Source organism: Hylobates moloch, unplaced genomic scaffold, assembly GCF_009828535.3.
Source record: "Hylobates moloch isolate HMO894 unplaced genomic scaffold, HMol_V3 SCAFFOLD_17, whole genome shotgun sequence".
Taxonomy (NCBI): domain Eukaryota; kingdom Metazoa; phylum Chordata; class Mammalia; order Primates; family Hylobatidae; genus Hylobates; species Hylobates moloch.
The window spans coordinates 69,795,823-69,808,791 of record NW_026652292.1 but is presented as its reverse complement, the minus strand read 5'-3'; the positions used below and the strand labels follow the sequence as shown (position 1 = coordinate 69,808,791).

The following is a 12,969-nucleotide window of genomic DNA, read 5'->3' as shown; positions in this document are numbered from 1 at the left end:
GTCCCCACCAGGAGCCTAAGAACTAAGGAAAATATAAACTCGTTCAAGAGGCACAGCAATATGTTTGTTGCAAAACAATTTGTTAAAATATAGCATATAGAAAAAAAACTTTGTGGTTTTTGTTTATTTATTTTATTTTATTTATTTATTTATTTTTTTTTGAGAGGGAGTCTCACTCTGTCGCCCAGGCTGGAGTGCCATGGCGAGATCTCAGCTCACTGCAACCTCCGTCTCCCAGGTTTAAGCCTCACCCTCCCAAGTAGCTGGGACTACAGGCATCTGCCACCATGCCTGGCTAATTTTTATATTTTTTAGTAGAGATGGGGTTTTGCCATGTTGGCCAGGCTGGTCTCGAACTTCTAACCCCAAGTGATCTGCCCACCTCAGCTTCCCAAAGTGCTGGGATTACAGGCATGAGCCACCATGCCCAGACAGAAAAAAAGTTTTAAGTCCGTAATACTCAAGGTACATGGTTGGTACACAGATTTCTAGATGTTTGTTTGTTTATTTGTTTAGAGATAGGGTCTCACTACATTTTCCAAGTTGGAGTGCATGAGTGTGTTGGCTATTCACAGGTATAATCATGGTTCACTGCATCTTTGAACTCCTGGGCTCAAGCAATCCTTCTACCACAGCCTCCCACCCCAGTAGCTGGGACTACAGGCAGGTACCACCATGCCTGGCTTATTTTTTTACTCTAAAAAAACACTTTCTTTTCTTTTTCTTTTTTTTTTCCTGTGATGGAGTCTCACTCTGTTGCCTAGGCTGGAGTGCAGTGGTGTGATCTCGGCTCACTGCAACCTCTGCCTCCCAGGTTGAAGCAATTCTCCTGCCTCGGCCTCCTGAGTAGCTGAGATTACAGGCAGGATTACAGGGGCCCCCCACCACACCCGGCTAACTTTTTTTAGTAGAGACAGGGTTTCACCATGTTGGCCAGGCTGGTTTTGAACTCCTGACCTCAAGCGATCTGCCCGCCTCGGCCTCCCATAGTGCTGGGATTACAGGCGTGAGCCACTGCACCAGCCCTTATTTTTTTACTTAAAAAAAAAAACTTATCTTTTTAAGTAAAAAAAATTTATTTTTTTAATATACACACACATACTCACTGTGTGTGTGTATATATATATATAAATACACACACATTTATATAGCAATGCATGTATATACAGAGAGGGTCATTGTATCATATGCATACATGCAGTCGTCCCTCTGGATCCATGTGGGATTGGTTCCAGGACCCCTACACACATCCACCTACATACTGTATATCATCTCTAGATTACTCAAAATACCTAATACAATGTAAGTGTTATGTAAGTAGCTGTTATACTGTATTGTTTTTATTATTTTTATTTTTGTACGTTATTTAAAAAAATTTTTTTAGAGTATTTTTGATCCACAGTTGGTTGAATCTGTGGATGTAGCACCTGCAGGTACAGAGGGTGGACTGGATATATAAAATATCTTGTCTAATATACTGATCTAGATTTCCCACTTAATGTATTAGGAATAGCTATGTTTTGGTGTTCTAAAAACTAAAAACTATAGTCCTGTAGATTCTCTTCAATGAAAGCATCAAACTTACCTCAAGCAATTTCAACATCAGCTATCAATGTTGTGATGGGCTAAAAAACAAAAAAATAAAGAAATATAATACTCCCAGCAAAGCTGTGGGTGGTTTCATCACCTCTGTGCTAAGAAGCAGGCATGTGACTAAAGGTACAGACGAATATAAACCACACCTCATAAAGTTTATCAAGAAGAATGTGTCAGACAAAACACTGGTTACTCTAGCTTCTGTTTGTATTGCTGTTAAAAGCAGCATAGAAGGTAAAGAGAATAAACAGACTATGACAAGTAAAATTGTGAATATTCACAATCTAAAGTTAAAAGTGTTAAGAGTCACTAAGAATACGTGTTGAAGACATTAGGCCAGCAGCAACACAGCAGTACACATGTCTACCACAAGAGTCTTTCTAAAGTCCGCTTCTAGGACAGAAGACAGAAGCAAATGGAAGTTCCACAGGGACCTTGTCACAATTACAAATTCCTGGGTGTAAGATCAGGAAGTGCACATGGCCTCTAAGTGGCTCTCTGGGGGAACCATCAACAGTAGCCCTAGTGTCCTCTAAAGTGACTCTGTGATAATGGCCTTGACAACCAAAAAGGTATACGCCCGGGGGAGACTAGTGAACTCCATCTGGAAGGTCGGCAGTTTCAACTCTGGCACACCCTGCCCGACTGTGACTTCAGGTGGATCACAACCCCTCTGAACCTGCAGGATCCAGCCTGCCTCACTGCAGTGCTGCATCAGACACATGAGGTTGGGGGAGGACATGCACGGAGGACGTCAGGGCACCTGCCAGGCAAGACATTCCTTCTAAGGTTTTTCACTTTAGAAAGTGCACGTGCTTGGTTCTGTGTGCCTCTTCTTGCACTACCCTTTATGCTTTCAGTAGAGAAACAAACTCTTTATTGAAAGGGCTCAAAGGGCCCCTGGAAAAGGGTGCAAGCAGGGGCTGGCTCAATCTCTTGTTACTGTCCACCTCACCAGGACCTGGAGCTGAACATTATGAAGGACTGTAGGCTCTGGCAATCATTTCTAAAGAACACCTACATTTGCCTTATTGAGCAGAGGGATGCTGGGCACGCTAACAGGATCACTGGTTCTTCTCCTCCTGCCTAGCATTGCCTCTCCTCCAGACAGTATATCCATCCTATCCTGGAAGAGAGGGAACTCTGGAGACCTCAGAAGCAGGAAATGAGCAAAACAAGCCAATTTAAGCAGTGTCTTAATATGTTTTCTGCTGCTATAACAGAATATCAGAGACTGGGTAACTTACAAAGAAAAAAATATGCTTTTCACAGTTCTGAAGGCCACGAAGTCCAAGAGCCTGGTGCTGGCATCTGGTGAGGGCTTTCATGATGCATCATCCCATAATGGAAGGGCAAATGAGTGCAAGAGACAGACAGGGAATGGGGTCGAGCTTCCTCTTTTTATCAGGAGCCCACACCCTTGATAATGGCATTAATCCATTTATGAAGGCAGAGCTCTCATGACCTAACCACCTGTCCAAGGTCTCGCCTGTTAATATAGTCGCAATGGCAATTACATCTCAACATGAGTTTTGGAGGGGACAATGAAACTATAGCAAGTAACTAAAACTAATCCTGGAAGCTCCTGATGTAAGAGAAACAAAGGGCCTTAGGTGAGACCATAACTGGAGGATACATTTCTTCAGGCCGTTAGGATTTGGGCTCTGAATGATAACTTCTGGGGTGCCCAACACAATAAAGTAATAAAATAAAGAAGGCCCATACATGACATCTGAGACTCTCCTGTCCCCACAGTAGACATCACACACTGATGACAGCACTTTTGAGTCAGTCTGGATTAAACTTCCAGATTTCCATCAACACAGGGGCTCCGGGCAACCTGACGACAGAGAGAAGTTGGCCCAGGAGGTGGAATCTGTTTGTCACTGATGCACTATCCCTTTCACAGAAAAAGGAGGGTCCTGGCCCTCGAAGAACCTGAAACATCACACAAGGGAAGGGGCTCCAAGCACCCTCTACAAGACCTAAGCAGCCAGAACCTACACAGGTGAGGGTCAGCTGCTGTTTATGTAGCACTCCCTGGGATCCACCTGCTTCCTCCTCTAGGCTGCAGAGGTGCAGCCATGCGAACCCCTCCTACTTCTATCTAAGAATCTGGCCAAGCACAGTGGCTCATGCCTGTAATCTAGCAATTTGGGGTAGATCACTTGAGGTCAGGAGTTCAAGACCAGCCTGGCCAATATAGCAAAACTCCATCTCTACTAATAACAGAAAAATTAGCTGAGCACGGTGGTGTGTGCCTGTAATCCCAGCTACTCAGGAGGCTGAAGCACAAGAATCGCTGGAACCCAGGAGGTGGAGGTTGCAGTGAGCCGAGATCACACCACTGCCTTCCAGCCTGTGTGACAGAGTGAAACTGTCTCAAACAACAACAACAACAACAACAACAACAACAACAACAACAACAGCAGCAGCAGCAAAGAATCCACAGCAGCATGCACAATGACCACCATCTACAGCAGAACCAGCAAGAAGGTGGTTCACAGACATATTTGTTGGGCCCCCATGGTATGTTTTTCTCCACATTGTTTGCTGACATTAAAAAGGGTAATTTCATATTAAAATCAGATTTCTCTCCTTTTCAGATAAACTAGAGTTTCTAGCAACATTTGCCTCTTATTTGTTCCTCTTTCTACCAGTTTGATAGTCTTCAGAGTGAAGACTGGGAAAAATAATCAAATTTTTCTGTGGTCTTTCCACCTGTTTTGGGAACTTTTCTTTGCCCACCTGCCTTTGGGAGAAAAGGAGAAAGAGCTCAAATCTTAGCTTGGCCCTGGCTAGCTGTAGAGACCTGAGCATGGCCTAGACGTCCCTGAGTCTATCTGCAAAAGACAGACAACAGGGCGATGACGACAGCCATAGAAGGCCGATGTGGGGACTGTGCAGGATGAGGCGGGGTGGTCATCCTGCCCAGTTCCTGGGGCTGCTGGACCAGTACTGGTGTTTGTTTGCTCTCAAGCCTTTGTGGCTTCACAGTAAGCAACTTTCTCTCTTGATCTCTGAAGTCAGAGCTAGAAAGAGTAAGTTTACACACACACACACACACACACACACACACACACACACACACACACACATTCTCTCTCTTTTTCTCTCTCTCTCTCTCTAAAGAACTCCCTAGCAGCAGGAAGATCACAATCTGAGTGACCTCTAGTGATCCATGAAAGGCCAGGAAGAAGGTTCAGAAACGAGTCACCCAATATTTCCTGAAATGAAAATGCCTCCACTTGCTCCGCAGACTTTGTATGGGAGACAGAAGCATCGTTGGAAAAAAAAATCCAGGCTTACATAGGTTTATATGAAAGTCTATTAACTTTTCCTTCAAACAAAAGCAAACAGCCACAGACTGTATAATGGACTAATTACAGTGGGTGTGTGTTTAAGAAATAAATAGAAATAAAAGAAAAAGAGATAAAAAAAACTAGTTTATGAAACTGAGTTTGCCACTCAGAAGCAGCCCACTTCATGGTTCTTACTTAAGAGAATTCTCCTGGGAAATGCTCCATGAAGCAATATTAGTTGTCAAACTGCTCTTCACTTGGGAAGCACTAGTGTCCCGGTTTGCAGAAGGCTTTTCTTTCATTCTTACATTTAATTTTTTTTTTTCATTTATAAACACAGTGTCTTGCTGTGTTGTCCAGACTTGTTTTGAACTCTTGGCCTCAAGTGATCCTCCATCCTCGGCCTCCCAAAGTGCTGGGATTAAAGGCGTGAGCCACTGCATCAGCCAGAAGGCTTTTCTAAAATAGCCAAGCACTTTCTCTGTGCACTGATCATTTTCCTCCTAAACCTAGCTTTGTCCTGAAATGCAGGCAACACCTGAAAACTGTTGGCGGTAAACACTGGGGGAAATCACAGTCTCAAGCTGTGTGGAAGAGGCACCAATTTGGGCTCATTGTACAGAAGGTATCAAGAGGTGTTGGCTAATATCCAGAGCCCAGTTGGTGTCATCAGTGGAAGCTAAGTGGAGCTGGCTCAGCTAACAGATTAGAGCCACACTTAGTTATCTTCTGAATCACCTTTGGGTTCCTTCCATCGGAAATGTCAAGGTAATAAGAAAAGATTATGGTTATTATAGTGAACCACAAACCCTTAAATAAGGGCTTACAATGGTCAAAGGGTGAATGTTTTGCCTTGTTACCTCATTGAACCCTCACAACCCTGTGCAAACAAGGCTCTTATTTTTATTTATTTATTTATTTATTTATTTATTTATTGAGACAGAGTCTCACTCTGTCATCCTGGATGGAGTGCGGTGGTGCAATCTCAGCTCACTGCAACCTCCGCCTCCCGGGTTCAAGCGATTCTCCTGCCTCAGCCTCCCAAGTAGCTGGGATTACAGGTGCCCGCCACTACGCCCAGCTAATTTTTTGTATTTTTAGTAGAGATGAGGTTTCACCATGTTGGCCAGGCTGGTCTCGAACTCCTGACCTTGTGATTTGCCTGCTTTGGCCTCCCAAAGTGCTGGGATTACAGGCGTGAGCCACCACACCCAGCCTCAAAGCTCTTATTATTCCCTCCTTTTACAAGTGAGAAAACTGAGGCTCAAGGACATTAAATAGCACTTCCACAATGACACACGGAGGCAGAGCAAGGATCCACTCCAACTCAGACCCCTGGGACCTCTAGGAGGGTCTGGGTGGAAAAGAAAGGTGTCCCAATGTCCCTAGAGTTTCTGGCATGTCATTTCCTAACCTTCTGCAAATAAACCAGATCAGAACTGTGCTTCTTCACTGACTGCCTGTAGACGGGCTGAACATCCAGGAGGCTTGCCAGGGTTCCCACTGGAGGTGGGTGTGCAGGAACGAAAACAAGTCTCGATTTAATTGTTACCATGAAAGATGCTTCAGCGAAACTCACATAGGGTGTCACTCAGTCTTTGGGATTTTTCTCTTGCTGAAACAAAACACTTCAACCCACCCTCGGAGCTCTACTATAGAACACAGAATATAGAAAGTAGAAAAAAATTCAAATGCGCTGTGGACCGTTAAGGAAGGAGGTCCAACATTAGTATAGCCCTAGCCCCAGGCTTCACAGGTGGATGAAGTGCTAGGCCCTTCACAAAGACAAGTCCTTCCAATGTCTGTTGTAAGCAGAATGACCACAGAATCATCCTAAAACTTCATTTATGTATTTAATAGAACAATGGCATTTAATCTAGTTTGAATTTCAACACTAACAGCCCAAGATGAAATGTCCACTGGCAAGTGAGAAGAGTGGCATTTCTCAACACCGACGAGGGCTGTTTTCTAACATCTTCCTGTTTTCTATCATTATCATGTCTTTTTTCTTGTACAGCAAGTTAAATCCACGAGTTATCAAGTCTTATGCTGTTCCAGCAATGTGGGTAAAAACTAGTAAATAAGGAGAGCTACGACAAGCTTCTTGAGCCTGGAGAATTAAGTCTTTGATGCTACACGCAGGACATCTGTGGCACTAATAGGTGCTCAGTTATTCTCTTATTGATGCTAGAACTGGAAGTCTACCCTCCTTTGTGGGAAAGATCTCACGTGATCGCATAAGACAGAAGACAGCTGACACCTGCCTATTTCCAGCACTCAGATCTGAAGCTGGGAATTAGCCAGAGTCCGGATGGCTGTGATGATCATGCCTCAGTGACAAAGGTCCATGGCAGTACTGGTGTGCTGAGAAGACCCTGGCATCTCAAAGATTGTCTTGTCAACTTGCACACTGACATCTCCCTTTCAACTGTGGGAGGATTTCTGGGATGCAGCATATTCTTCCAGGCCTACCAGTTTATCTACTTCTCAGGGAGCCATGGAGTTGTGCCTTCTAGATTCCCTTTTAAGAATGACTTGCCTCCAGCTGGGGGCAGCATGGTCAGCAGAGAGCCTCCAGCTGTTAGAGCCTATCGCTCTGACAGCAGAGCCTACAGCTCTACAGCAGCGCTGCTCCAGCCCTGGGAGCAGTGACTGGGGGAGGAGGGGGTGCAAAGACTTAGCTAATCTATAATGATTAGCCCAGTGTGGGCAACTCCCTACAGGCCATGCTTGATCCAGAGCTCCTGCCTGGTTGGGCCAAGGCTTTGGCAGGCCAACCTTGACTTCTCCCCCTTTCTTTCACAACCATGGCTCCTCATAAACATCCTGCACTCCAAACTCAATTTGAGCACTGCTTCCAGAAAACTTGCCTGTGGCAGCCTCCACCCAGGCTTGCGTCTCTCTCTCTAGCATCTTCCAGGCAGCCTCGATGACTCTTCTTAGAACAGAGAGTACTTTCAGTGCCTTTACAACCAACAGGCAAACACCAGGAAACAATTCTACAAATTCAGAGCAGTCCTAGAAGATCCGATGTTAGGGCAACAGAGGTAATTGAGAACAGCTGTCCTCTGATCTTGAAAATTTCAGTCCATATATATAAGATACCCTCCAAGCATGCTATACCACAAAAAGGAAGGCTAGGACATTATGCAGGCAGCTGTACTGTCTACTCTCCCCAGAGCACACCTGGCTAATTGATACTTAAATCCATCTTCAACTCTGTCACAACACAGCACTCTAGCCACCAAGCCTTGCATACCGGAAGTATCAGATGAGATGAAGTCAATTTGCCATTTCAGGACTTTATTTATTTATTTAGAGATGGAGTCTCCCTCTGTCTCTGTCACCCAGGCTGGAATGCAGTGGCGCGATCTCGGTTCACTGCAACCTCTGCCTCCTGGATTCGAGTGATTCTCCTGCCTCAGCCTCCCGAGTAGCAGGGACTACAGGCGTGTGCCACCATACCTGGCTAATTTTTTGTATTTTTAGTAGAGACAAGGCTTCACTGTGTTAGCCAGGATGGTCTTGATCTCCCGACCTCGTGATCCACCCGCCTCGGCTTCCCAATGTGCTGGGATTACAGGCATGAGCCACCGCGCCTGGCCGAGAACTTGATTTTTTTTATTATCACCATTTCTGCTCTGATCTGAATGTTTGTGCACTCCTAAAATTCATACATTGACATCGTAATCACGGTGACGCTTTAGGTCATGAAAGCAAAGCCCTCATTAGTCTCTCATTAACGCCCTTAGAAAAGAGACCCCAAGGAGCCAGCTTGCCCTTTCTGCCATGTGAGGATTTGGCAAGACAACGCCACCTATGAGAAATGGTCCTTCACCGGACACCGAATCTGACAGCACCTTCATCTTGTATTCCCAGCCTCCAGAACTGTGAGAAATAAACCCTGGTGTTTATAAGCTACCCAGTTTAAGGCATTTCGTTATAGCAGCTGGAATGCACTCAGATAACTTCTCTTCCCCTAAATGGAAAATTATAATGCAAAGTTCTGAATTTTTTACAATGTTCAAAGTTTTAAGTTCAGGAAGCCATTTACCTCTTGAAAGGACAAATTTTAATGACTTTCTGGTGCTGTTCATCTTGAAATCTGACCAAGGTGGAGCATCAACTGTTATTAGATAATATTGCTTAAGATAAGGGTGTGCCTGACTGGTAAGCAGCTTCTGGCCTGGGAGGCTCTGAATATAAATACCTGGTGTGAAGCCAAAGCTGTGGGCTTCCCTGAATGTGGGCACTTTGAATTGGATGCCTCCCATGTGGAGCGCGGGCCTTCTAAGGTGGATCTCCCCCATGCATCAACGTTAGACTCACCCTTTGGCATCTGAGACATCACTGTGGGGAGCGGGCTCGGGGGAGCACCGGGGGGCCAGCTGTATGGGCGTGGGAAGGATCACGCCCACTGAAGAGGACAGCCCACTGCTGCCCTGCTGCCCCGCACACTACGGCTCCACCTCTTATGAGCAGATAGGTCCCTGGCTGACGTGTGGGTCTGAATTCTTAGCAGAGCCTCAGCAGAGGACTGAGTTACCTGACATATGATATATCCAGAACCACAGGAGCTCCTTAATTCTAGAGAATGTAAATTCATAAAGATTTTGGAGGAATAATTGAGGTTCTTTTTCTGGTTGGTTACAGTTAATTTATTGGAAGGAAGGAAAAGAAGGAAGGAAGGAAGGAAGGAAAAGGAAGGAAGGAAGGAAGGAAGGAAAAGCCTTGAAAACTGTAACTACTCAGTTTATTTGGTGCAGAGAAATTCTAAATGCAAGGTATGCATGCATTTAATCTGTAATGATCTACAGCCATACATAGCATTTTAAGATGACACCAAATTTTAGTTGCTGAATAATTCCATTGTTTAGAAATCGACTGAACATTTAAATTCATGGCATCATGGAACACTATGTAGAGCATGATTGGAGACTAGCATTGATAAAGTATCATACAGAGAGAAGTGAAGGCATCAGCAGCATGCAGAAAATTCAGTGCTGATCTATAGGAGATGAGACGGTTTATCATAGGACGGGCATGCACTTCCAGACTTTGCTTTACCTTGTCATAACAGGATTGTGAATACCATATATATGATCTTTATGATAACCATTATTACCATTTTCCATACTGTAACAGAAATAAATACACCAAAAACACCATGTTATCTCTAAGATGAAGTATTTACATCATGGATTACAAAGACAATGTAATGGTCATGAAAAGTATGTAACAATTTGTTAAATCTAAAAAAAAGACAAATGAGTAATTGACATTTTGCTCCTTTTAAACTTCAAAGACCAAATGACTACTTTATAGATTAATAAATTTAACATATAAAATTTCATTAATTCATCAAGTATTTCTTGAGCACCTTCTATGTGCCAACCCTCTTTTTAAGAGGTGTTGCAATTTATTTTTGCCTGGACAGATCTGCTGTTTCTACGTAATTTTAAGACGTTAATGACTTAATTTTTAAAGTCCATTACATAATAATATCAACCTCCCCCATCCCATCTAGGAATATGGTTTTTTTAAAGAAGGCTTACTTTTTCATAGGTATAGTTTCAACACTATAAAATACAAAAAAAGGGAGATAAAATTAATTTTTTAAATTATTATGAAAGCTCAGCAACTACACCCCCGCAAATATTTACTCTAACACAGATACTGACAGTGCAAATTCAGGAGAGACCCACGTTGAAAGATGAGTGAAGTGAAAAACGAGGCATACACATTCACCAGACACAGAATGAGGGGCAGACTACAGAGCTAAAATGGAAAGTGTAAAAACAGTTATCATAAAGTGAAATGCCAGGTCCCCGAGAGAGAGGAACTGCAAACAAGAAATAAAAAGGCTGGTTAGGGAAGCTGAGAGGATTAAGCAAGAGGAAAAAAGTAGTTAAAACAAGTATAGAAAAATCAGCACCAAGAAAAAAAAAAAACACCTGAACAGAAATGACCCAACTACTACTACTAAAAAAAAAAAAAGAAATCAAGTTTAGCCTCATCAGAACTCATCTTATTCATCTTTAGCAACTCTTTGAAGACAGCACCACCTAGAAAATGACCCCCACATCTGTGGAAGCCCGCGTACTCACTCATCGTACACGTCCTCCGAATCCATTCGACGATAGTACTTAGCCAGTTTCACCGCAAAAATTAGAGCCGGAAGTAAAAACACAGTAGCTTTTCCTATGCCAAACCAAAACAAATTCTAGGAAAAAAAAAAATCAGAAGAATTAAATGTTTGAAGATAAGAAATGGGAAAAACAGTTGTTTGGGGGAAATTTTTTTTTTTTGGAATTTTTAAAAATGAGTTGTCATTTTGTTCTTTAAAACAATTTGAGAATGTCATGTGGACCAGGCACTGTGTGAAGTGCTACTCACATTGTTAGGATTCATTTCATCTTTCTAAAAACCTTGAGTAGATCTTATTATTATGTTTATTTTACAAAGGAGGAGCAGAAACAGCAAGTGGTAAAGCCAGGATGCGAATCTAGGCCACTCCAACCCAACTTCTAACCACCCCAAACAGATTCCCTTTGTTGCCTGACCGTCCAGTAATCAGAGCATGGATGGCCAGCAGGTTTGAGTTTCAATCCCTCCTATGAGTTGTTATTTATTTATTTATTTTTAAACAGAATCTCACTCTGTCCCCCAGGCTAGAGTGCAGTGACGTGATCTTAGCTCACTGCAAGCTCTGCCTCCCAGGTTCACGCCATTCTCCTGCCTCAGCCTCCTGAGTAGCTGGGACTACAGGCGTCCGCCACCAAGCCTGGCTGATTTTTTTGTATTTTTAGTAGAGACGGGGTTTCACCGTGTTAGCCAGGATGGTCTTGATCTCCTGACCTCATGATCCGCCTGCCTCGGCCTCCCAAAGTGCTGACATGACAGGCGTGAGCCACCGTGCCCAGCCGAGTTGTTTGTTATTAAGATGACAAATTAGCTGGGTGCGGTGGCTCATGCCTGTCATCTCAGCACTTTGGGAGGCCGAGGCGGGCAGATCATGAGGTCAGGAGTTCAAGACCAGTCTGGCCAAGATAGTGAAACCCCATCTCTACTAAAAATACACAAAAAATTAGCCAGGCATGGTGGTATGTGCCTGTAATCCCAGCTACTTGGGAGGCTGAGGCAGGAGAATCGGGTGAACCCAGGAGGCAGAGGTTGCAGTGAACCGAGATTGTGCCACTGCACTCCAGCCTGGGCGACAGAACCAGACTCTGTCTCAAAAAAAAGAAAAAAAAAAAAAAAGATGACAAATTAACCCTTCCGGCTTTGTTCTGCATCTGAGCAGCTGAGATGCCTGCATCTTCATTCCATAACATTACTGTGTCAAGAAGTTAGAAACAATGCTCACTGCACGCTAGGGTCTCAATCAATGTTCCACGTTTAATTTAACCAACCTTGAAGGTACATAGAAGGTAGATGACCATGTTTTGTCTAAAGAGCAATGATAAAGTATCCTTTTTTAAATAGTTGCCAACATTTGTAAATCACATTTCACATGTAAACCTGGATTTACATCTTTTTTTCAAAAATCTAAAGTTCCCTCTCTTAACATTGAACCCTTGTTTCGACAAAGCAACAGTCTGGAAGTGGTTCTTCCTTCAAGGGGACATTTGTCCTCAGTGGTGACACAGTCTACACCACTCACATCTGCAAGGTGATATTCCAAATGATGTAAACTTATGGACCAATCAGGACAAACACACAATGCATAGATATCATGAGCTGAATGCCACTCTGGCCAGCATCCTATACTTGGCCTGCTACGTAAATCTACAACCTGCCAAGTTCCTATGTAAGTTCGAGTCTGACGATATCCCTGCCTTAGGAAAATGCTGTCAGTAACACTAGAACGACTCTCCCCAGCCCACCATGAGGCCAAATGCCACTTGGAAATAACATCTGCTTCACCCTCACAGCTTGACCCTGCATTTCTGCTTTGCTCCTGGCTGAGTTCAGAATTACAGAGGTTGGCACCACCTCTTGGCCCCTAACTTCCAGTCAATTTGTTCCCCCTTCCCTCTATGTTCTGTTAGATTTCTGTTTTCAACCTTGT

General features: G+C 43.7%; 1 protein-coding gene across 10 annotated transcripts in view; it reads right to left on the bottom strand.

Moving 5' to 3' along the window:
* The window catches only part of PROM1 (prominin 1), a 154,784-nt gene that overhangs the window by 513 nt on the left and 141,302 nt on the right, over window positions 1–12,969 (bottom strand). For 7 of the 10 annotated variants that reach the window (XM_058430231.1, XM_058430226.1, XM_058430228.1 and 4 more), the window contains 3 exons: window positions 11,006–11,121; window positions 10,454–10,477; window positions 9,925–10,034 (listed from right to left, as the gene is read on the bottom strand). In XM_058430231.1, the coding sequence (XP_058286214.1) occupies window positions 9,962–10,034; window positions 10,454–10,477; window positions 11,006–11,121 (213 nt within the window). In that variant the 3' untranslated portion in view covers window positions 9,925–9,961. Of the gene's footprint in view, window positions 1–1,585; window positions 1,626–9,924; window positions 10,035–10,453; window positions 10,478–11,005; window positions 11,122–12,969 lie in introns of those variants that run through there. The other 3 variants (XM_058430234.1, XM_058430235.1, XM_058430233.1) reach the window with 3 other exon arrangements.